General features: G+C 43.3%; 1 protein-coding gene across 1 annotated transcript; it reads left to right on the forward strand.

Moving 5' to 3' along the window:
• Positions 1-23,301: 23,301 nt before the first annotated feature.
• Positions 23,302-25,730, forward strand: LOC133915789 (protein VAPYRIN-like). The gene has a single exon (XM_062359093.1). It carries the CDS (start codon positions 23,731-23,733, stop codon positions 25,393-25,395), a length of 1,665 nt encoding a protein of 554 aa, XP_062215077.1. The 5' UTR covers positions 23,302-23,730; the 3' UTR covers positions 25,396-25,730.
• The last annotated feature ends 642 nt before the right edge of the window (positions 25,731-26,372 follow it).

Genomic DNA, 26,372 nt, shown 5'->3' on the forward strand with positions numbered 1-26,372 from the left:
TATCTCACCACAGAAGAAACTTAGTGGACACCAAGAAGTTGTGGGTGATAAGTCACATGTCAAATGCAACTTTGTAATAATGTGGATACGATGTCATCTCTTTGTATCATCAAACCATGTAGCTTAAGTACAATATGTTTAAGACTTGAATGGATGTTTTGTTGCCCTCATTTCACTCAAGAAAAGTTAATGCTTCTCCGCTCCATCTATAGATGGTCTATATCTCAAGAACTGGAAATGCATGTCAAAGAAGTCTGCTCTTTTTAAGGGGGTACACTCTCTAGCCAATCTCTTGGTTCTGAAACCCAATGATAGATATTGGAAATGGCTAGTTAGCAAGTTTAATGGAGTAAGAAGGCGTGCCAAAGAGAGTATAGTACTCAGAAGCTACACTCCGATCCTATAAGTGACTGTTAAGAACAAGTACCCTTTTCTCAGAATTAGAATAGGCCTTAGTAAATCTCTAGGGATAAGAAGGTCCAACAAGGTCAACTAACAGATGAGAAAGCCATCAACAACAAAGTGAACAGAGTATGTTAGAGTAGTGAGTTCACCACTAAGAAGGAAAAAGCAAATTGGAAAGCGAGAAGAAATTTGAAGACCAAGTTCCCTTGTCTCTTTTTCCATCTGCCCGAATCTCGATGGTGAGATTCCTTTAAGGGGGGCAGATTTGTCACACCCTGCTTTCCAAATTTCTCAAATTTCTAAAATTTTCCAAGATTAGATTATAGATTAAACAATTAGAATAAGAGAAAGGCTTAATCTCTAAATTTAAATTCAAAATTTGAATTAGGTTATAAATGTTTGTATGCATTCATGCTGGAAATAGGCATTTATGTTTTATCTTGAGTTGTTGAGTTCCTCTGGCTTCTATTGGATTTTATTCAAGCTTTTGGAGTTTATTAGAAATTATTTGAGTTATAAAAGAATAAAAATGTTTTCAGAAGCTCAAATATTTTTAGTTGGCTTCTAAATGATTTTAACCTTCTTCCTCCGTCACACCCAGTTTTAACGGACAAAACCAGATGTAGGTTATGTATGCTCAAGATGTTCAATACATATAAGGACATCATAGGTGAAATAACAAAAGTAATACTTTTATAAAATAAATGTGAACTCTTACAGCAATTGACATATATTGTCTTCTAAGAAGATATCTGCAGCAGAACAGAAATACTGGTAGCCAACAACACCATAGGAAACTAACCGTGAGACACGCGACTAGAATATCACAACCTCGTCTTGATAGTCTTCAACATCTTCACTCACCGAGTAGCACCACACATATCGCATGGCCTAGGGAAAAATAGCAACTGTGAGCACATGACACTCTCAATAAGTATACAGGAGAATAATGATATGTATGCTTATAACAAGTAAATGCAATTAAAGAAAAATATTCAGACTCAAAGCATTAAGCAGTTATTATGTGAATGTAACTCGAATGACCCAATAACTATCACTCAAGGATATCCACCTTGCAAACCATAACCATCCCATATCACCAGACCGTATCCATAACCATATCCATAACCATAACCATAACCGAAACTAACTAATCATGTGAGGATCCAACTCCCTCATGACCGTGAGCACGACTGTTATAACAGTTTTTTTACACTCTACAGAGGCTGTCTAGCTTTCCCCACAAGTTGTGATTTCATCACCTGCAAGAAAGTGACTAAAGTCTCCATTCCGCCAATGCTGATCAGGCACCTAAGGTGTGTAGCCAGGAGATCACTACAAGGCTGCTACAAAGTTTCTCCCAGTATGTGTATGCCCACTGAGGTTTCACCGTCAGGGTTTACGAAATCCCCTTCTAACCTAGAAGCCCCCTCTTGTGCCAGATGGTTCACAGGATCTTGGATCCCTTCCCCACACATCCACTTCCACTAACCAAAACCACACCCACTCCTACCGTTTGGCACACATAAATTGGGATCCACTAATTAATAAGCCAACCCCCCCATAAAGGCTCCTGGTTGGTACGTTACTTCCTGAGTTGTTGCTCCATTAACCGGTCCTTACTTAGGTTACTTGAGCAAAGACTAAACTAACAACATAACCATGATCATCACTACCAAAACCACTATGCTCAAGGCCTAAGGTTCCATGTTGCTAAACCATTCAAATTAACCATCATCGTTGCTTATATTCATTAGTCAAGTATACGACACTTCCTAACATCCTGACAATATGACTAAGTATTTCTACCTATAAAAGGCACCTAACCATAAACAACTTAGGCTTCAAGGAATGACAAGAGAATATCTAGGTAAACCCTAACATAGTGACTACCCATCAAGTTGACACTTGCATGCAATTTTGTAAAATAAAAAATTTAAAAACATAGGTTCAAGATGATCAAGAAGTACACTTGTCTTTACCCAATGCTGCTCAGTGTTGACAAAACCTTAGTCTTGAAATCCCTCGAACAAATTCGAAGCATTATCGACTAATCGCAGATTCTAGCGACAAACAAAAGCAACATCAAATAAACACCAAATAAACTCCAAATTACAAACATAACAGAAACAAAATAATGGATTGGGATCTTGGATTGGGCTGGACAAGGAGAACATAATCGATTGGACTTCTCTCGAAGAAAGATAAAGATATAGGAACTAGGGTTAGGGTTTCACATAAAATGATAGAAAAGATTAACTGAAGCATTAACATGTATAACCTACAAGTTAATATATTATTTTAATATCATAAATCCATGTTTGTGATACAATCAACATGTAGTTCATGACCAATATGTCATTGTGACATCCATAAATTTAATAATCAAAATAATATCTTCATGTTGTAGGGATCTCTATGTTAATAAGGGAAAACTACTATAAAGATGTGAGAATTGCTATTTGAAAGTGGCATGGTTGGATAGATCATGATCTTAGAAAAATTTGAGCACAGAATCACTCAAATCGGAGCTAAAACGAAGAAGATATGATGTTTTGAAGTTGGGACTTTTCTACAAAAAGGTTAGGGTGAAAATCTAATTTATTAAAGTCCTAGGAGTTTTCTATAAAAAGACAGGACTAGATCTAATATTTAAGCTAACCAGGGACCTAGTTGTAAATCTATGGTTGACTAGGCTCGGTTGGGATGCGTGGTGCACACGTGGTTGACACGTTAGCAAATACGCCGACGTGGTGATGATGTGGTAGGGTGAGGTGGTGAGCATGGGTGGTTGTAATTAAGATGGACAGGTGGCAGCTCCGGATTGGCTCACGAAAAGGTGTGCTATGATCTAATTGTGACTATGGCTTTTGGATCGAAAGATTAGGTTTGCTCCCAACGAGTTTTGGTTGACAGTGGAAATCTAGACGGTGGAGGGAGCTTAGAATGACAATGGACTCACCGGAACAGAGCATAAAACTCATTGTTGGATTTGGTTCTCATCGGCGAGCAGCGGAATAGCTACGGGAGGGCGTGAGGAACCCGATTGACGGTTTACCTCCGGCGGAGCAGCTCAGGAAGGGTCTCGATGATGATGGAGGTGATGAGGCACTTGAGATCTCAATGGCGGTGAAACTCCGGTGGCTGGGGAATGAAGGCGAGGACTCCTACGTGATCAGCGAGTGTCGGTGAAGCGATTGTGTGACTCAGTTGGGGTAAAATGATTCTATGGCGGCGAGATCGACCAGGGCAGTGGCTATGGCGATGGCTGCACTAGGGTTTCAGCAATTTGGCTCGAGACTCAGTGAGTTGCTTTGATGGGAAAACCTAGGGGCGGTGGGGATATATATAGGTGGGCGAAGGGGTCTCGGGGAGGCTTAGGACTATCAGCAATGGCACGAGACCGATTCAGACACAGTGGTGAGACTCGACCCCGAGTCGGAGTCCGCGAGGGAGATGACGGCGAAGGCAACTTGGCGTGGGGCGCATTCGGCTATGATGGATGTGGCGTTGAGCCAAGGTGCTTGTGCAACCCGGAAGAGAGGAGGCGGGGCGCAGGTGGATGGGCCAGGGTGGTCGGGCCCAAGCAGGAAGGAAGAGAGGAGAGGGAGGGAGGGATCGAGAGGGAGCATGCCAGGTGATGTTGGGCTCGGGTGTGAGAGAGAGCTGGGCTTGAGGTAGGCTCGGCTAAGGAGAGAGAGGGAAAAGGTGAGTTGGGCAAGATTTAGGTAGGATTAGGTTTAGGGCTTTGTTTTGGGAATTTTCCAGAAAAGAAGATAGCAAATAAAATGTAAATAAAACATCAAATAAAGCCTAAAAATACTAGAAAAATTTGACAAGCTTTTGAAATCATTTAGAAGCCAACTAAAAGTATTTTGATCTTATGAAAACATTTTATTCTTTTATAACTCAAATAATTTCTAATAAACTCCAAAAGCTTGAATAAAATCCAATAAAAACTAGAGGAACTCAACAACTCAAGATAAAACCTAAATGCCTATTTTCAGCATGAATGCATACAAACATTTATAACCTAATTCAAATTTTGAATTTGAATTTAGAAATTAAACCTTCTCCTATTCTAATTGTTTAAGCTATAATCTAATCTTGAAAATTTTTAGAAATTTGAGAAATTTGAAAATCAAGGTGTAACAACTCTCACAAGTACACTACTATAGAATAGTACATAATTGCCAGCTGACAACTCACTTCATTGCCGGTTTTAGAACGGGTAGTGGGTAAACAATAGTGATAGTCTGAGCACTATCACTATTGGGTTCCTAACCGGCAATGATGCCACCTCCAAAAACCAAAAAGTGAAACAAGCCAGCTCCGCCACCACATGCAACCGCTCGGCCGTCCTCTCCGTGCGACGTCCACCGCCACTGATGGCATAGCAACTGCCGTGCTTGCCCGCAGCCCTCGGTCACACGTCCACAGTCGCGCTCGCCCCCAGCCGCTCGATCGCCGTCATGCTCGCTCCCACGTGCTCATCCACAGCAGCTCAACCACCGTCACGCTCGCTTGCATGTGCTCACCCACAGCCGCGTGGCCGCCGTCAAGTTCGTTGGCACATGCTCGACAACAGCCGCTCTGCTACACGCCACTATCGCGCTCGGCCACCGTCGCACTTGCTTGCCCACAACCGCTCGGTTGCACGCCTGCCGTTGCGCTCGCTCGCTGCCGTACGAGCTGAGTCCTGAAACACCATCGCACCTCCATCCGCACCCGCCAGTGCACCGAAGAAGACCAGGCTGACCCCCTCAAAGTCGGTGCTTACCACACTGCTGCAGTCACTAGCCACCGATCACAGGCTCCCCGCCGCCGACGCATCTCCCCCTTCCCCGTTGGAGCTAGCATGTCATTCTCCACTGTCGATGCTGTCCTCCTCCACCACAACAGCACCGCATCGCTCCCGCTACCCCTCCACCACAGCCTCCTCATGGGCCTCTAGATCTACACCGATCTGTCCCCAAATTTGAACGCCCACACCGTGAGTAGGTGGAGCTGCATAGGGGAGGCGAGGCTGGACGGTGAGGGAGGGGCGAGGGTGAGGAGAAGGCCGGTGGGGCAGGAGTGAGATGCGTGAGAGAGAGAGAGGAGGTTGGGAACGAGCCAGAGAGGCGGGAGATATCGAGATAGGGATCCGTCCTTGGAGCAAAATATCTGGAGCCTGTGGACTTTAACCGAGCCAAAATTAGATTGGAGGAAAATAGGGTCCGATCATTGCTTCAGTGCCGGTTGTAATTAAAAACCAGCAGTGTAAGTATTACTGCCATTTCATGGCTAAAACCGGTAGTGATACTTAACTACCACTGCCGGTTCTTTTCGAATGGACTTTTAGTGACGGTTCTTTATACGAACCGGTAGTGATAGGGTGACATATACGAGGGTTTCTGTAGTAGTGGTATCAAATCAAACAGCTCATAGCTCGCGAGAACTAAGGCTAGCTCACTTGGTAGAAAATGTGGGGACTGCTGGAATTCTGAGGGGTTTTTCCATACAAATTCAAATTTGAAATGTTGTCAAAGTTTGATTTGAATGAATTCCAAAGGAAAGAAAAAGGGAAAAAAGGGATAAAAGGAGGCCATCGGCTGTGGGCTGCTTCAAGGTCGATTAGGCCGAGCAGCCCACAAGAGCCGATCAGCTTTCTCCTTGCCCTATCCTTTCGTAGCTTCTAGAAGGAGGAGGCGACGACACCGTGCACAACCTCTCCACCCTAGCCAGCCATGGTCGGGTTGTGGGTGAGTCACTTGGGTGACGGCAGCGCATTGATTTGCCTTGAGTCGGTTATATGTGCCCCCCTTTTTCTCCTTTTGGTCACATGTGCGACATATGTTCCTTCCCTATCTCTTTCTTCCACCCTGTGATCTCTGGTGATTTGTACCCCAGCAACCTGTTGGACCGTTGTGCCTCGGTTTCTTTGCGAGGTGGTGCCCACGATGCTATTGGCCTAGCCCCTGTGGTTGGTCCCCGTCGCGTTGTGCGTCACCGTGTTGGTGGGATTCCTGGCAGCATGGTGGGCAGCTGCTCGGCCTCTATCCACTGGCGGTGCTGCTCGGGCTACGCATCATCTCAACATGTGTCGATTGTTGTTGCTACTGTTGTCTTGTTGGTTGGTGTGGTCGTGCTGTTGTGCATGATTTACAGGTTGTGGTTGTGTGACGTGTGAGCTCTGTCATGTGAGGACTCCGATTGAGCCTCTGTCTTCTCTTGATCGGTGACCTCCTGTGCATGATGCCTTTATCGTGCATGTGCTCGTTGTGTACTTTGGTGTGTGGTGATGCTTGTTGTGCTTGCACTGTCTTCTCTGACCATGTTCTCTACGTGCTCTTTGCGGCGTTGGCTCTGTCCTTGTTGTGCCATGTGCTCTGGTGTTTGGCGACTTGCTCCCTGGCTCGGTGTTGGGCCCTTCATTGTTTCGACTTTGGTGCTTCTCCTTGAGTGTTGGCTGCAGTGTGCTTTGTTGTCAACATGATGGCATTGTATCTATGAAAGAATTCACCCCTTGACATCAGCATATACGTTGTGTCTCCATTTTCTGGGACAACACATTCTTGTGCCTTGCCTTTGGTTTCTATGTTGGAAAGTAAGATCGTTCTGATTGCCTTTTAAGTTCAATGTGTAATTTTGCTATATCGTGTGGCTGTTAATCGGTGTGCTAGTATTAGGAAGAATTGCATGCTAGTTTGGTGGGTTTGTATGCTCGATGATGATAACGGGCTTGGGGATATTTGCGTGATAGTGCAGTAATCGTTCTAGAGTTTAATTGTGTAGAAGTTTATATTCTAGTATATTGTCTTGTTTATCTGTTAGCAATTAATATTGTTATATCTGTTCTACTAGATTGGTTAGAACAATTGTTATATGTTGATAGTTTAATTATTAAATAATCAAGACATTGAATTTGTTAATTGCAGTCTAGAATACTAATTTGGTATTGTCACACTGGTTGATGATCTGTTTTAGCCATTGGTGTTGAATGACCATTAATTCGGTAACCCATACTGAGTGAGAGCTCACTAAATAACTTAACACATATTGATATGTTTCTTGTGTTATCCCATCTTTTATTATCCATTGTCATATATGACATCAATGTGCATAACTAGCATATTTTATGCTTTATATTGTTTTAAAATGCTCATGTTCATTTCTGTGTGTCTATGTTATGGCTGTGAAGCTTTGAATATCATGTTCAAATTTGGAACCAATTTAATCGGAAAGCTACTAAAATGTACTTCGAAACAACGGGCACATGCTGCACCCAAGTTCTCTTCGGTTCCGTCGGAAGCTCTTCCTTCTCTAATTAAGAAGATACGGTAACAAAATTTCTTAACCTCTTACTTATTTAGGTAAATACATTGGTTAACAAAGAACTGTAATTGTTGGCTTTTTATGTTGCATACTAAGTATTTGGCCCATCATCCTCGAAAAAAATATTTGGCCCAGCATGAAGGATTTGCCCTGCTTCAAAAAGATTGGATGAGGTTTCCCAGTCGTTAGCTTGAATACGTAGAATTTTATGATAAAAGAAATATTGAGTTATGCACCTATTAAGCATATATAGTACTGATATTATTAATAAGAGATGTAAAAAAAGAGAGCACTTTTGCTGATCAGAAGATGGTAAATATATGCACATCTAGTATTTACAATGGCATAATAGTACTAGTCAACTGCTAGAAGAACTACACTAGAGATGTCTTCTGATACCAGTGCATAGATTTCTACAAGTGTCAAGAACTCAAAAGATAGACAAGAAGTGGGAAAGAAAAAGCATCAACCATGGCATGGAAACAATGCCTGCTTTAGATTACATTCATGATCCGATTTTTAACTATTTTTTTTTGTCATGGATGAGATTGAGGAAGAAAAAAAAAGAAAGAATAAGAATAGAAGAAGCCGTCTTTCAGATGGAATACAATAAAGCTCTAGGACCAGATGGATTTCTAGCATAATTCTAGCAGGTCTTATGGGAGGTGATCAAAGTTGATTTGATGGTATTATTTGATGATTTCCACAAGGGAGTTCTACCGCTTCATAGCCTTAATTTCGGAATCATAACCTTACTTCCAAATAATATAAATCCAGCAACAATCAAATAATATCAACCAATCTGTTCTTGAATGTGAGTTTTAAAATCTTTACAAAGGTGGCCACAAATAGAATCGCTAATGTGGCACAAAAGGTAGTAAGGCCATCTTAGACTGCTTTTATGCCTGGAAGGTACATTATGGAAGGTGTTGCCATACTTCATAAGACTATACATGAAATGCATAGAAAATAGAGTAACAGAGTTATTATTAAACTAGACTTTGAGAAAGCCTACGACAAAATTAAATGGCCTTTCCTTCAACAGACTCTGAAATTGAAAGTGTTTTCACAACAATGGTGCACATGAGGGTTGAACAATTTGTGAAAGTGGGGAGTGTAGCAGTAAAGGTTAATAATGATGTAGGAAGATGTTTTCAAACTAAGAAAGGACTAAGACATGGTGATTCACTATCACCAGTTCTATTTAATATTGTGGTTGATATGTTCGCTATCGTCATTGCAAGAGCGAAAGAGGTAGGTCAAATTCAAGGAGTTGTACCTCATTTGGTAGACAATGGTCTATCTATTTTACAATATGCAGATGATAAGATTATTTTTATGGAAAACAATATTGAGCAAGCTAAAAATATGAAGCTCTTATTATGTAAATTTGAGTAGCTTTCTGGCTTGAAGATCAACTTCCATAAAAGCCAAATATTCTGCTATGGAGAGGCAACATATTTTGAAGAACAATATTCTCTGTTGTTTGGTTACGAGATGGGGTCTTACCCTTTTAGATATGTTGGCTTTCAATGCACCATAAAAGAATAAGCAACAAGGATTGGCAAATAGTGGAGGATCAGGTTCAAAAGAAATTAAGTAGTTGGACGGGTAAATATTTGGTTGTTGGAGGTCATTTAGTACCCATCAACTCAGTGTTAAGTAGTCTGGCGATGTATACGATGTCTTTCTTTGAGGTACCCAGGGTTGTTTTTTAAGAATCTTGACTATTATAGATCATGATTCTTTTGGTAGAGTGATGAGCATAAAGCCTAGCCAAGTAGGGGATCTTATGTAGACCCAAAGAATAGGGTGGTCTTGGAAAACAAAATCTGGATGTACAAAATAAATGTTTACTAAGTAAGTGGCTCTTTAAGTTAATTAATGAAGATGGAGTATGGTAACAATTACTTAAAAATAAGTATCTCAAAAAATAAAACACTTGGTGAGGTAAAGTGGAAACCTGACAACTCCCAATTTTGGTCAGACCTTATGAAGGTAAAAGACCAATTCTTGACTTTGGGAATATTTAGTTTGAATAGTGGCATCCAAACTCGTTTATGGGAGGATAGATAACTAGGTAAGTTTACTTTACAAGACCAATATCTTTTGTTGTTAATATAGTAAAAAAAGAAATGTAATAGTGGTAGAAGTTTTAAAGTCAGATCCTCTTAATGTTCCCTTTTGTAGGGGGTTGATAGGACAAAAATTGACTGAATGAAATCACCTAATAGCTAGAGTGGCGTTTGTGCAACTCAATGACCAGAATGATGTCTTTAGATGGTCTTTAAACTCCACTGACATGTTCTCAGTAAAGTCAATGTATAAGACTTTAATGAATCAAGGTATTTCTTGTCCACATCATTACAATTGGTAGTTAAAGCTTCCTTTGAAGATAAATTTTTTCTAGTGGTATATAAGTAGGGGGTTATTATAATGAAAGATAATTTGACTAAGAAAAATTGGCATGGTAGTACACAATGTTGTTTCTATAGCAATGGTGAAAATATCCAACATTTGTTTTTTGATTGTCAATTTGCTAAGTTCATTTGGAGAACAGTTTAGATTGCTTTTAACATTGAACCCTAGGAATGTGGCACACATAACTGGTGACTGGTTGCACCATATTGACCCAAAAATAAGACCACAAATTTGGGTTGGGGCAAGCAAGTTATTTTGGGTCATTTGGCTAACTAGAAACGAAATAGTTTTTGATAAAGCAATACCTAATTCTTACATGTAGGTGATCTTTAGGAAACATATTGGATTTGATTTTGGTCCCTGTTGCAAAAGGAGGAGGATCGGGAACGTATGAAGATGGCATGGCGTATCCTGGAAACTACAATAATGAAGATCTTTGCCAACCATTGATGGATGTTTACTAATAGAATTTGTGCTTGAAGTTACACTACTACAGAAATAGGCTTATATATCGGCTCATCACCGTCGGTTTCTTACGAGCCGATAGTGATAGAATATCACTGCCGGTTCGTATCATAGACTGGCACTAAAAGGCCATTCGAAAATAACTGGTAGTGAAAATCCACTATCACTGCCAGCTCTAGCCACGAGCCGGCAGTGATAGTATCACTGCCGATTCGTGTTATGAGCCGACAGTGATAGTCAAGGTTTCACTGCCGGCTCTAGCCACGAGCTGGCAGTGATAGTGGATGATAGCTTATGTTAAAAAATTCATAACTTTTTCATATGAAGTCGGATTGTCGGACCCCTCCTTTGGGTCGCCTTGTGCAACTCATACCAATCCCTTGATCAGTAACTGGTACGCACATATTTCCAACAGAAGTAGACATTACATGCATACATCAATTAAGTACGATATTATGGGACAACACATAGTTCATTACAATAAAGGCTCGTAGGCATAATTAAATAAAGCCTCACAACACAATGGAAATAACGCAAAAGTGACCCATCCCCTGTAGGCAACTTGAGTGCAGACGAAACCAACTTTTCTATTCTTCATCTTCACCTTCGACGAAGTCGGTCTCTAGATCATCTGAATCCACAAATAGCAAGAGTGAGTATATAAGGTACTCAGCAAGTCCTACCTCAAGGGGAGACATTAGATGCATATAGGTAGATCAAGGATAAGACTGTAGAGTCTTTAGGTTTTGCAGAAAGCTAGTTTTCAATGCAAGGTTCAATTTTCAACGACTATCTTAAAAGTATTTTTAAGGATAACACATAAGTCAAGCTTATGGGGGTCGTCGGCCCTGGGGGAGATGCTTCCATTCCACCAGTTTCCACACTTCTTTTGTCGGTGGACACGTAGTCCAGGAGACTCAAGGCACTTAGCCAACCCTTTTTGAAAACATGAGCACACTGCCCACTCACACGCGAAGGAGGTACTCACGCCGGAAAGCTAATCATTGTGACTGAACCATAGCATGTCCTTGACCGAGGACATGGCTATCCGGATAGGTTTAACACTCTACAGAGGTTGTACACTTTACTCACAAGATATGCACAGAGTCCAACCTTAACAACTGATGAAACTATCATAACGAGACGTAACGTCCTCACAATGTAGACACAATATCCACCTATGGGGCACTAAGATACCAGAGGCTTTAGAAGATCCATAGGAAGGACCACTTAGCAATCCCAATGCTTTGACATAGCCTTAACAATATCACCAGTCGGACCTTGGGTTACGTACTACCCAAGGCTTCTCCTGGTCCCCATTGCCACTACCGGCCTCCGAGTGGGTACCGAACTAAGTTGAAGGGGTTGGATCAAGTCTTACCCATTCAGGTCATGTAGTTGTACGATTGGATACTAGGTAGGATGTCACAGCAAACCGGTCCTTATATGACCAAGGCAAGAACACCACAAAGACAAACCTTGCTCCAAGGTAGTTCCCACCTTTGTGGGATACCTTACTCACCCCCGTCAACAATACACTAGAGTTTTCCAGGCACACAAATCTCACACACACACACACCAAGCACACTACACTTCACATTTTTTTGAAAATGCATGATTAACATATGTAATTATCCTAGTTCTTTCTTTTGAGCAAAGCAATCCTAAGCATGCTAGTAAATAAGCATTCATCCAAAGAATCATTATAGTTGATGTTGGGAACCTTCTAGGGTTTCAACAGAATAAAGGTGACAATATCAAGGCATGTCATAAACAAGCTAGGTCATAACTATATTATCATATTCTTTAAAATTACAATCATTAACTTAAGCATGCATATTCCTATAATTTGAAACAATGGATCTACGGGTTGTATTTGAAAATATAGGATCAACATGATCAACGGTGTAAGACTTGCCTTCGTTGAAGTCCTCGTTCGCTCCTTCTTCAAACTCTGGATCCTCTGGGTCTTCCTCGAACATGTCTTCTTCTAACAAATGCAACATACGACAAAAGTGCACACACAAACAATCAATCAAATAATTATATTAAAAACTAATTAAATTACAAAAAATTATGGAATTGACATGATCGGGTAGATCTCGAATTTAGATGAATATCGATGGAAGAATCGTCAAAAACGGAGTTAGGATAGAGGAGAAACGAGCTTCGGAAGTTTTGTCGGGAGAGAAAATCAGGAAAAAGGAAAAGGATAGAATATTGTTGGAATCCGATTTTGGAATTGGCTCGGCTCGGCTTGACGGCTCGGCTCAGCGGCTCAGGGTCGGTTCGGCTTGAGGGCTCAGCTCAGCGGCTTGGCCGGGCCCACCTGTTAGTGAGGGAGAGAGAGAAAATAAGGGGGAGAGAGGGGAGTCGGCTCGATAGATTGGTGGGTAGAGCGAGAGGGTGGGAGGGAGAGAGGCGACAGGGTGGCGGTTAATGGCGGTGGCGTGCCGACGATGGAGGACGGTGGCGGGCTCCGGTGACTGGCGGAACAAGGCGGCGGTGGCCAGATCTGGCCCGGGTGGGGGCGTATCTGACCGGTGAGGGCGGGGCGAGGGCGTTGGCCGGCGACGGCGAAGAAGCAACGACCGGCGTTAGAAAACAAGGTGGGCTAAGGTACAATTCTCTGGTGGGAAGGGAGAGAGGGGGGAAGGTGGTGGAGCTCACCGGCGGCGGCTTCGGTGCGATGGTGGTGGCGGTGCTTGGAGAGGAAGAGAGGGAGGCAGTGGAGGTGAGGGAGAGAGGTGGTATTGTGCGGATGGGGGGAGAGGAAGTGACACTGTTCATCTTTATAGGGGGACACGGGTGTGACATGGATGGGGACAAAATTTATATCATAATTGTAGCTCTTGATGAGATCTACAACTTTGTAGTTATTTTTTTTTAATTTGATGTCATTTTGATATCCAAATAATCGTTTGAAGTTTCAGACAGAAGATGTCAAAAGGATTGCATATGCTAATGGTATCAGTACTTCTGTGGTGGGATGGTAAGGACGTATCGTGCGAGTTGAGGGGTTTCGAGTTCGAGTGCCACGAACTGCACGCGCACGTATTTCGCGTGACTTGTGACTTGCGACTTGCGGGCGTGGGGGTTCCTCGGGTGCATTTTTTTTCTTCAATTTTTCCAGCCCAAAAAGATCAATGCGGCACCCGACTATCACTGCCGGCTGAAGCCTTCAACTGACAGTAATATTCAACTATCACTGTAGACTGAAGCCTTCAGCCGATAGTGATAACCCCTTCACTATCCGTTGCCTACTGCTTGCTCCAAAATCAGTAGTAAAACTCTTTTATGGGCCGGCAGTGAAGAGGTTTTTTTAAGTAGTGTTAGCATTCTTTCTTTTATGTTTGGTGAACTTTTTCCGACTGCTGTTTGTTGGTATTTCGCTTACAACCTTGGACTGAAACTTTGTAATAATGAATGGTTAGTGCATGCCTTGTGGGGGAGACCGAAATAAAAACATTCTCTTAATAAAAAAAAAGAAGATAAAAAAGAAGAGAGATGTGGATGAGCCTCTGGTACGGAAATCAACTACACACAGCGCTCCCTTGTGCAATGGCATCTCGTCTGTCGCGGTCGAGAGAAGTCTCCTTTGGAGCATGTGCATTTGGATCACCAAACTGAATCAGAGGTGACATTCGGAGCATGTGCACGTTCCAGGGCTCCCAACCGATCAGCATGATCACTTTTGCACTGTTTCTGCTTCCAAATGTAATGCACACATCGATGGATCAGCATCATTTTTATAGATAATGCGATGGATCAGCATAACGGATCCTTGCATCTGAATTGAGATCCTCACAAATGGTTGCTTATACTACATCGATGCATTTGCACTGCAGCTGGCAAGTAACAACGAGCGCATGATTCTGCTTGGACATGACATGAATGTCTCCTAGCTGATGTATGATGTATCTCTCAATGATCTTCTTGGACATTACGTGACTATATTGAGGCTTGAGGACGACTTGCACAAGTGCACTATTCAGAAAAGAACAGAGGAGTATTGCGTTTAGCTAAATCGCTCCATTTGTCAGATTTGGGTTCGTCTTCGATTATGTGATGAATACAGCTCTGAACATGTAGCTTAAACTGACGGAACAATGATTAAGAGCAAACATTACAGAACAGCGACGTATATATGAGTATCTGACCCAGCATTTTCTGCACACTTAGTTGTAGTGCTTACTGCTGTACGGTCAGTGCCAAGCTGCATTTGATCATGAACAAGATGTAATGCTTAACAGCTGAACTGCGGAAAGGCATAGGAATGTCGGTATTCAGCAAGTACAGATATACGGAATGTCCCTCTAGTCCAGTCGAGGAAACCATCCCACATTTGTTTTATGATTGTCAATTTGCTAAGTTTATTTGAAGAACAGTTCAGATTGCTTTTAACAGTGAACCCTAGGAATGTGGCACACATAACTGGTGACTGGTTGCGCCATATTGATCCAAAAATAAGACCCCAAATTTGGGTTGGGGCAAGCAAGTTATGTTGGGTCATTTGGCTAACTAGAAACGAAATAGTTTTTGATAAAGTAAGACCTAATTCTTATATGTAGGTGATCTTCAGGGAACGCACTAGATCCGATTTTGGTCCCTGTTGCAAAACAAGGAGGATCGGGAACTTATGAAGATGGCATGCCGTATCCTGGAAACTACAATAATAGAGATCTTTGCCAACTATAGGTGGATGTTTACTTAATAGAATTTGTGCTTGAAGTTAGCATTCTTGCTTTTATGGTTGGTGAACTTTTTCGGACTGTCGTTTATTTGTATTTTGCTTACAACCTTGGACTAAAACTTTGTAATAACGAGTGGTTACATGCATGCCTTGTGGGGAGGCCGAAATAAAAACATTCAAGAAGAGAGAAGGAGGGAGATGTGGATGAGGCTCTGGTACGGAAATCAACTACACACACAGCGCTCTAGGGATGGAAACGGATCGAATACGCATGAAATCGAATTCGGATAGTACGATTTACCATATTTTAATTTGAATGCGAATACGGATCCAGATATCCTCGAATACGAATACAAATCGGATAGTTCGAATACGAATCCGCATTCGGATATCTACTCGATCTTCGAAATTCAGGTCAAAAATTTAAATTTTTGAAAAAATTTGACTAAAATTTGATAAAATTCGACTGAAATTTGTTCTAATTTGATTGGGCCGGAATTTTAGAAATTTTGTTCAAAATTCATGTTGGAAATTTAAATTTTTGATCAAATTTAACTGAAATTTGATGAAATTTGATTGAAATTTGTTCCAATTTGATTGGGTTGGAATTTCGTTCATATCTGAAATTTCTAAAACTTTAGCAAAATTTGGTTCCCTGGTTGGTGGATACGGATACGAATCGGATATATCTCGAATTCGGATATCCACATTTGAATCTGAATCTCGAAAACGAATTCGGATATATCCATTTTAGTATCCATTTCAGAAACAAATACGAATACAGATATTCATATTCGTATTTTAACAGATACGAAATCGAATAATTCGAATTGCCTGCCATCCATTTCACTCCTACAGGCTCCCTTGTGCAATAGCACCTCGTCTGTCGCGGTCGAGAAAAGTCTCCTTTGGAGCATGTGCATTTGGAGGCACCAAACTGAATCAGAGGTGACACTCGGAGCATGTGCACGTTCCAGGTCTCCCAACCGATCAGCACGATCACTTTTGCACTGTTTCTGCTTCCAAAAGTAATGCACACATCGATGGATCAGCATCATTTTTATAGATAATGCGATGGATCAGCATAACGGATCCTTGCATCTGAATTGAGATCCTCACAAATGACAAATGGTTGCTTATACTACATCGATGCATTTGCACTGCAGCTGGCAAGTAACAACGAACGCATGATTCTGCTTGGACATGACATGAGTGTCTCCTAGCTGATGTATGATGTATCTCTCAATGATCTTCTTGGACATAACGTGACTGTATTGAGGCTTGAGGACGACTTGCACAAGTGCACTATTCAGAAAAGAACAGAGGTATTGCGTTTAGCTAAATCGCTCCATTTGTCAGATTTGGGTTCGTCTTCGATTATGTGATGAATACAGCTCTGAACATGTAGCTTCAACTGACGGTACAATGATTAAGAGCAAACATTACAGAACAGCAACGTATATATGAGTATCTGACCCAGCATTTTCTGCACACTTAGTTGTAGTGCTTACTGCTGTACGGTCAGTGCCAAGCTGCATTTGATCATGAACAAGATGTAATGCTTAACAGCTGAACTGCGGAAAGGCATAGGAATGTCGGTATTCAGCAAGTACAGATATACGGAATGTCCCTCCAGTCCACTCGAGGAAGCTCCTACCAAAGAACATGCCAAGATCACGATAGCGAAAGATGAGCCGAAAAGAAACGGTAGCGCTGACTCCATATGTCTGAATGCCAGGGCAGTTGGATCTCAACATCAGTGTCGATGGCGTGCAGCTTCACGAAACAAGCATATCTTAGTTTGCAGTGTGCTGGAGAGCAGTTCTTTTACCCAAATGTGATGAACTGCCCTCTTTGCTGAGGTCGTACATAATGGGGCCATTAGCATAGCTTAGTGCCATAAGACGATATCCTAATTCTTATGGACCTATGCTCCTGAACCAGTCTTTCAGGATCGTGTTAAGCTTAAGAATTCATTAGTTATTATTCTTTAGGTGAAGCTGTTTTTTTTGTTTTGTTTTTGAGATGGCCAAGTTGAAGGTTGATCATATTTAAACAAGCATCAAGGCAGGCTGCTGCTTTGTGTTTTCCCCCCCTTCCGAATGAAACATTGACAAGTGGGGTCCACCAACCGTCAGGGTAAATAATTCAATATGACTCTTTAGAGCGTTTCTCTCAGGATATCTCATTTTCCCCAATCCGGACCTAGGTACCTTCACATGAGCGACAGTTGCGAGTCATATTTATGTTAGTAGAGATAACATGAATTCATTTAAGATGTGGTTAGTTTGCCTGAGCTTATGGGTTTTATTGCACATTGTGTTTCCACCCTTTTCTTTAGCAGTGTTTCATAGGAAAGACAGTTTTTTTTACGCGGGAGGGGAGGCATGCCGCAAAGATTACGATTTGTCTTGAATTGTAGTATTATCAGATTATTGGAAAAATGGAAAGTTTATTATCACTATGATAAGATGGCAATGCGATCTTCTAAGAATTTCTGACTGCATGGACTATGATATTTCCTAGAAAAATAACAGAAATAGTTTGCCACGGGAAAATGTTAGAGCCATTTCGATATTGATATTTGCTGAGAACCTTCATGCATCATTCTTTTTAACGTTCAATTGAGGTATTCATGGTAAATATATGGCTGAGTACCCAGTAAACTGCGGTTTCTCCAGTAGACACTTGACGAAGCCAACATTGTTGCAGCTCTATTAAACATGATCCTATCAGGCTATCATATTAACCAGTCAGATGCAAATTGTTAAAGTGTCAAGTTATTTCTTAAAAGATTAGGTAATTTATGTGAGCAATTCACCAGTATCTTGTCATATGGTTACTCTCAACATAGAGAAAGAACCAGTTCTGTACTATGTGTACGTATACCAAACAATGTTGCTTCTATCCGTGGTGTTCCAGAAGAATAGATAACACAACTAATAATGACAAGAAAATATTGTGATTACCTTGTAAAAGATATTAGAGACCAGAAGGATAGATGAACATGAACTGAAAGACAATCCAATAACTTCACCTTGTAAATGCATCAATGAGAGAACATACAACAAAATCACTCATAATACCAAATCTTTTAGTTTTGCTCAGTATCAAATCTTGGTGACACTAGCTAGCAATGTTTTAGCACTTTTTTGTTATGTATTAAACAATTTCCATATGCAAACATAAAAGATAAATGATCATAATCGACCTGTCAATATAATAAGTGCAATGATTTGATTAAAACAAAACATTTTGTTGTCTTGTATGAAAGATTTCATAGAGAGAAGGACATTTTTGTCTTTTTTTTTTCATGCCACTTCTGAGTAAAAACAAGACTCAATTGTCCAGTAAATGCGTTAAGTTAATAGCAAGGGAAAAACCATGTATCTTATAATAATGTGGGAGTAGAACTGAATCCAGACTCTTTGTACTATATAATTTGAGGCGCTCTGAAAACTATGAATATCGATTTTTGTTGGTTAGTGAGGGTCAAAATAAATATGCGGCAATGTTGGTCTGGATCGTATTACAGTGACATTGTTAAATTCTTATGCAACATCTCCATGTCAAAGAGTGATGCCGTTTGTTGATTAATGTTGAAACTCAAATTGGTATTACAAGTGTAATTAAGTTTCAGTCTTCTTTGTAATAGAAAGGGTTCGGTTGTGAGTTCACAATGTGTTACGGTTAAGCTAGATTATTGACTACAGAGTTTTTATGTACGCGCCTCAAGTTTGTTTTAAAATGAAGCGAATCGGTGTACTTCAGAAATAAAGGGTATGCACAATAGCTGCAGGTAGGATTGTGAACCTGATCAGCATGATCACTCTCTCACCCTATTTCGGAGTCAATTTGTAATGCATACATGCATCAGCGTCATCCTTGTAATTGAGATCCTTAACAATGATTGCTTAACGATCAGTGTTTTAAATAGCCTGCTGTAGCTTGTTTGGACATCAAACACTACGCGATTGAAGAAAATTCCATGAATGCAGCTACGACCGCTATATCCGCTATTCATATAGCCGTTATAGCTCCGCTACGCTACATAGGTTGAATCACTTTGAGTTCCTATACATTTGTCATGTAGACTTGTACTCTTTTTTTAAGTAATGTTACACTGAAATATGTGCTTCTATTAAGCTTTGAGGTTGAAAACATATCTGTCAAACCTTTTTTAAAACTAAATATTTGTATAATTTTATTAGAATAATTTGAATTTAAATATTGATTAATGCAACTTAATTTAAAATTTCAAATAATTGATTCCAATTTTGAAATTTGAACATATTTTTCCAAAATAATCAAATTTCATTATTATAAATGTTTGCAATCACCTCCATATTTTCATAGGTTTTTCACTTGCCCATAAAAAGACACAAATCGTGCTCTTCTCCCACCTGTTGTTGCGACTACAAGCTGCTCAACCAAAGCTCGGCTCCTTCATTGCCATGCTGATCCATAGCTTCATCAGTGTCCCTTGTCGCTTTCCGTATGTCGTGCCTCCAGCATATGCGGCCTACGAGATATGCCTTGCCCCACCACCTTCCTGATGCCATGACCTCGTGATGTGCAGTGACAAATCTATTATTTGATCTCTAAACTTCTCTTATGAATTCAATCACACATAGCTCATCGCCATCCTATCATTGTGACTGTGAGGTGCACAACCTAATCTGAACCCATGTATCCCATCCTATCGATCCATGGCTTTATTGGTGTTCATTATTGCTACCGGAGGCCGTGGCTTCACCATCTATGATATGCAGGTTGTACCTTACCTCGTTGCCTACCTGGTGCCATGACTTCGTGATGCACAATCTAATTTCTAAATTTCCTTGATGAATTCAGTTAAACGTAGCTCTCACTAGCATGGTATTGCAACTACGAGGTGTGTGACCCAAGGGTAGCTCCCATGTCTTCCCACGTTGTCAGTGTCCCTTATTGTAGCTGGAGGTTGTGGCTCCACCATGGACATGTCACGCCTTGCCTCATCTCCTGGCTAATGCCATGAACTTGAGCTACGCTGTCAAAGTTTGTGCAACTACACTCATATCCTCTCCTACCGACCTGCACCCATGTGTCCATGATGATCCATAGATTTATCGAAGCCAAAGGTCATGCTGCATCATCAGCATGGTCTACGGACCACACCTTTCCCTATCACCTTCATAACGCCTTGACCTTAAGTTACATTATTCAAGCCCAATGCAGCGGAGTCCATGTCCTCATGTACTGCTTTATTGTCATGTCTTGCTTTGCAAATTAATGGCTTCATCGATGTTCCTTGTTGCAGCTCCACAATCATTGATTTGCAAGCTACATCTTGCTCTGCCATCTGGCTAACGCCGTCATGACCTCGTGCTACAAGGTCCAAACCTGGTGTAGCAGCGGATGTATCCACCACCACTGATCCTTGTCTCCATCAGTGTTGGTGTCTATACGGCTCGCTACCTGGACTTCTCTTTTTCATTGTATCCTCCTTGGTCATCCACCATTGAATACGCGGTCCGAGCTCATCGTCCGCTTCAACACAACTACACTTTGTGATCTCCTCAGAGACAACATCCTCCCACACGACATCGCACCCATCCCCTTCCATTGCTGCAAAGTGGTCAACGACGTTGGCCAATCAAACCGTTAGTCCATATACATTGTCTAGGAGGGAGAGATAATAGGTTACATTGTTTATGTCTTTGTGTTGGTGGTCATACAGGTCACTAGGTTTCTCTTTTTTGTTTCATCCGCCTCAGTCATCCATCACCAGATACATGATCCAAACTTGTCTCCTGCTTCAACATCAATACACTTTGTGACCTTAGCGTCAATGTCATCCCACCCAACATTGCACCCATCCCCTCCCGCTGTTGCAGAGTGGGAAACAACACTGGCTAGTCGAACTGTCAGCCCATCTACATTGTCTGGGAAGGAGAGAGAATAGGTTACATTATTTTTTCTTTAAGCAGGTGCTTATTTTTTCCATGATCTGAGTAGATCAGTCACCCTTTTGTATCGGGTCTTATATCCTTTTTCTTCCTTTTTATACCTATTGTATTGAGCTATTTTTGCTTTGTGACCTCCTCAGTGTCAACGTCCTCCCACACGAAACTACACCTATCCCCTTCTATTACTGCAGAGCAGGCAACGATGTCGGTCAATCGAACTGCCAGGCCATCTATGTTGTCTAAGAGAATATGTTACATTGTTTTTTTTCTTTGAGTGGGTGCTTGTTTTTTTCCATGACCTGAATAGATCGGTCATATCGGTAATTCTCTTGTATTGGGCTTTATCTCCTTTTGTTTCTTTCCAGACCTCTCATATTGGGCTAACTTTCTATTTTAATTTTCTTTTTCTATGATATTTTACATCAAAAGATCATTTGGATTGCAACTTTGAACTCTTAAATGCATGTAGAGTGCAACAAACTTATGCATTAATTAAATTACGTTATCCTCTTAAACGAATGCAGAGTGTGATAAACTTATGCATTAATTAAATTATGTTGTCTTTTTTTGCCGTCACTTTCATTTTTTTTAATAATGATAGAGGTGGGGAATAGAGAAACATGTGTAAAGATACATTGGGTAATGGCAGAAGCGTGCAATTTATAAACAGGTATAGGGACACATTATTTTCTTTTTTCTCTGGTTAACATGGTTATTTCTAGACCTTGAGAATGAAGGATAAGACTTTTTTATTGGCCAGTGACTAAGATAATAGATTCATATATGTATGCCGATTACAAACGAAAGTGATCACATCCACCTGTTTGTATATATTGACAGAGAGTGGTTAATATGACAAATGAGATGTTTTTTTATTAAGACATATTGCAGCGTCTTATATCGAAGAATTCGTGAAAAGGGTGAACATTTTGTCATTTTGATGTCACTTTCTATGTGGAAAACAATATCCGGTGGTCCAGCGAATGCGTTAGAGGTAATGGCAACGGGGAAACCAAGTATCTCCAAGAAAATGTGTACAGAACTAGCTAAACCGGTCTCTTGTCATCGCATCAATTAATTAAAGACGGTCAGAAACTCCGAATGTTATTTTGTTGGTTCGTAACCATCAAAATAAATAAACAACGATGTTGGTATAGATGCATTTCAGTGGCGTAATTGAATTTATGGATTGCTTGAATTTACTTGAGCACAGCGCATGGAAGAGCGAGTAGAAAGAACTAGTGCCGTCTCACGTTTGGTTTCTACTATAGGCTAACATTTTCGTTACACGTTTCCTAGAGTTGAGCGCGCTCGTGCCGGCGAGTTTAGGAAGGGTGTTAGGGTTCGGAATTCACCGGTGATCTCGAAGGTTAGAGGGAGACTAGGGCGATAATCAGACTGACGGTAGGCTGCGGCGTAATAGTACGGTGAGGCAATGGCAACGACACCGCATGGGTGGCAAGCGGGCGGTGGGCAAGGTTGGCGATGAGATTTAGCCTGTACTTTTCATTGTGTTCATTTGGGTATAAAACTCGTAGAACCTGGTTATTCTAAGTTTCATACTTCTTTGTGATAGCAAAGAGCTGGTATATAAGATCACAATCTGAAGTTGAGCTAGATCATTAACTACATAAAGTTGAGCTTATGTTTGTTTTTTATAAAGTGATCTGTGAATGAAAACTGAAGATTACAAATTTCCGAAGCCGCAAGTATCATGGCTTTCGTCCTCACAGGAAAGGGTCAATAGAAGAATGAATTCAAGCACACGTATCCGGATCATGACCATCCCAGTATAAATGTCAGTTGTTCACAGTAAACCTTTCCTAAAAGGAAAATATCCATAGGTCCTTTTGAAGCATTCAAACTGAGAAACTGAACGGCAGATGTTTGCAAAGTCTCTTCAAGCATGCTGTAAAATAGCTGAATGTCAGGCGCAAACCGAGCATTCTGAACAAACGACATTTATGCCACGGTAGCTCAATCCGAAGTGTTCTTGCTGTCAAAATGCTTCCTCCTCATATACCCAAAACGAAAGCGATACTACGATCATCCATCCAATCACCTCTGCCTTGTTCATATCATAAATCCATTAGTTTATCGCCTACAATGACGAGCGACGACAACGACGGGCAGAGCCACCGAGAAGTTGCCGCCGCTAGGCGCCACCCCGGTCGATCTCCATTGCCCTCCGGAATAAACCCCAGCATCCGACGCCACATCCGCCATTAAACAATCCCGAGCTGCCACCACACAGAACAAGTCCTCCTTGTTCTTCACACCCACCATGTGGCACGCCTCCACGCCGCGCCGGCCAAGCCGTACGTGTTGTTAGTACATAAGATCCCTTCCCTCCTCCCACTCCTCTTAATGGCTGCTTCTTCCACCTCTAGCTCAACCAAGAACTCAGAGGAGGTGCAGTAGTAGTCTCTAAGACGGCAAGAAGAAAAAAAGGTTGTAGCTTTGAATTTTGGTAGGAGAGAGATGGATCGATTGGTGATACCGGAGCCATCGAGCGAGGTGGTGGTGCGGGTGGAGCCCGGGAGGCAGGCGAGGGGGGAGCTCACGCTGCGGAACGCGATGCACACCATGCCGGTGGCGTTCAGGCTGCAGCCGGCGATGAGGGGCCGCTTCGCCGTGCGCCCGCACACGGGAATCCTGGCGCCGCTCGCCGCGGTCACCGTGGAGGTGGTGTACCTGGCGTCAGCGGCGCCCGAGGGGACGAGCGGGGGAGGAGGAGGGAGCCGCGGGGAGGATGCGTTCCTGCTGCACAGTGTGGTGGCACCCGGCGCGACGGTGAAGGAGCCCGTGACGGCGCTGGACTCGGTTAATCCGGAGTGGTTCTCGGCGAGGAGGAAACATGTGTTCGTGGACAGCGGCATCAGGGCGAGCTTCGTGGGTGCGTCCGTGGCCGCGCGACTGGTCGCCGCCGGCGCGGTGGAGGCGCTCAGGGAGGTGCTCGATCACAGCGAGCCCGAGTGGCGTGCTGCGGATGGAGCAGACGAGTCCGGGCGAACTCTGCTCGACCTCGCCGTTGGCCTCGGCCGTGCCGACATCGTCCAGGTGCTCCTCGAGTACGGCGCGGACGCTGACAAGCCGAGCCGCGGACGGACGCCCCTCGAGACAGCCGCCGCATCCGGCGAGTGCCTCATAGTCGAGCTCCTCCTCGCCAACGGCGCGACGCCCGCCGGCTCCGACGCGCTCCACGTGGCCGCCGCCGCAGGCCACAACGACGTCTTGAAGCTGCTTCTTGGCAAGCCTGCCTCTGCTTCTCCCGCCTCGTCCTCCTCCACGTCCTTCTCTTGTTCTTTTACGTCCATCGACGCGGCGGGGAGGGACGGCAAGACTCCTCTGCGACTGGCGGCGGAGGCGGGGCGGCGGGATGCGGTGAAGGCGCTCCTCGTGGCGGGCGCGAGGGCCGACGCGAGGTGCAGCACAGACGGGGCCACCGCCCTCCACGCCGCGGCGAGGCGCGGGGACGAAACGATGGCCCGTCTCCTCCTGTCGCACGGCGCAGCCGGCACGGCCGCCGTGCGCGACGCGGCGGGGAAAACGGCCTTCGAGATAGCCGCCGAGGAGGGCCACGCTGGGCGGATCATGGAATTCCTGGGCCTCAGTGAGGCGATCCTGGCCGCCGCGCGCAAGGGCGAGGTGAGGGCTGTCCGGCGCGCGGCCGATGGGTGCGGGTCCGTCGAGGGGCGGGACGCGCACGGGTGGACGCCGCTCATGCGCGCCGCTTTCAAAGGAAGGGCCGACACGGTGCGCGACCTCATCGACCGCGGCGCGGACGTCGATGCGGCTGACGCCGAGGGCTACACGGCACTGCACTGCGCGGCTGAGGCGGGTCGCGTCGATGTGGTGGACCTCCTCATAAAGAACGGCGCGAACGCCAAGGTCACAACGGTGAAGGGACGAACTGCAGCCGAGGCTGCGGCTGCTGCGGGGGAGACTAAGGTGGTGCGGCTTTTCGAGAAGGCCGGTGGCATGGGAAGGAAGGATGTCGGTGAGAAGGCAACGACGGCGGTGGCGAAGGCAGGGAGCTTGGACAAGAAGCGGAGGGGGCGGAAGGGGAGCAGTGGCGCCATACGGTTTGGTGGCGGGAAGGAGGGGTTTAAAGCTGGCGCGGGTACCGTGGGGTGGTCACACTAGCCAAGTAGCTGGTGCTTGACTTGAGAAGAGCTCTTGGAGACTTTTTGGGCAAAAATTGCTTAACATCAAGAAGGATTTTGTTCCAATTTGTGATTAGTTTTTTATTAATTAGATGATAATTCAAATATGTTTTGAAGGAACAAGGAAGTAATATATGTGTTATATGTGTCGATCGGGTTAGTGTAGTACCGACTTTTATATTTTGTAAAAATGAATTCCTCAATAGTATGTGTTTGTAGTTTTTTCTTTACTTTGTTTTGTCACACTAAGATGATGCCTTGGATTTGTAGTTGATGATTCCAGGATAATAAGCAAGCATGTCCTACAAAAAATTTGTCACCATCTTGGGCTCAGACCTGACTACGGACTGAGCCGTATTGGGTTGGTGTGGCCCATTCGGATGGTTGGCATATAAGAGCTAGACCTCGTCTAGGAGAGGTACCAACAAAGAACAGAATGGACGAACCGTCGGTGAGCTATGGCTCAGGCTTCTTCTACCTCGGACCCCTTCTTCTACCCCAACTCTAATTCTCCACCATTCGGATAGTCTCTATTTCTTGTTCCTTTCTTCTATCACTTGTACTCAGACATTGTGTCATGGTTCGAGTTGGCTATCTACCTCAAATTTGGATTGTTCTTGTGTGTTGTGTGGATTTGAGTGCTTGATCATTTGGGTTGGTAACAAATTGGTATCAGAACTGTCTATCCTAGTACATCACTCAAAATGAGGACCGACAAGCAGCAAACAGAGTTGATCGCGATGTTAAAGGAGATGAACGCGATGATGAAGCCAGCTTCGCGTAGATCCACTGAGCGGCGGATGAGCTGAAGACCACAAGGGAGGAGCCCACACAGATCGATCTACCCCGAGCGTGCTCACCGTCTTCGCCCTTTGTCGCCAAGGGGGACCTGGTCTCACCGGCTGAGCTGTTGCAGCGTGATGCGTCCATCGGAACCTCCGAGCGCCTCGTTGCGTC

The sequence above is a fragment of the Phragmites australis genome, chromosome 4, assembly GCF_958298935.1.
Source record: "Phragmites australis chromosome 4, lpPhrAust1.1, whole genome shotgun sequence".
NCBI lineage: Eukaryota > Viridiplantae > Streptophyta > Magnoliopsida > Poales > Poaceae > Phragmites > Phragmites australis.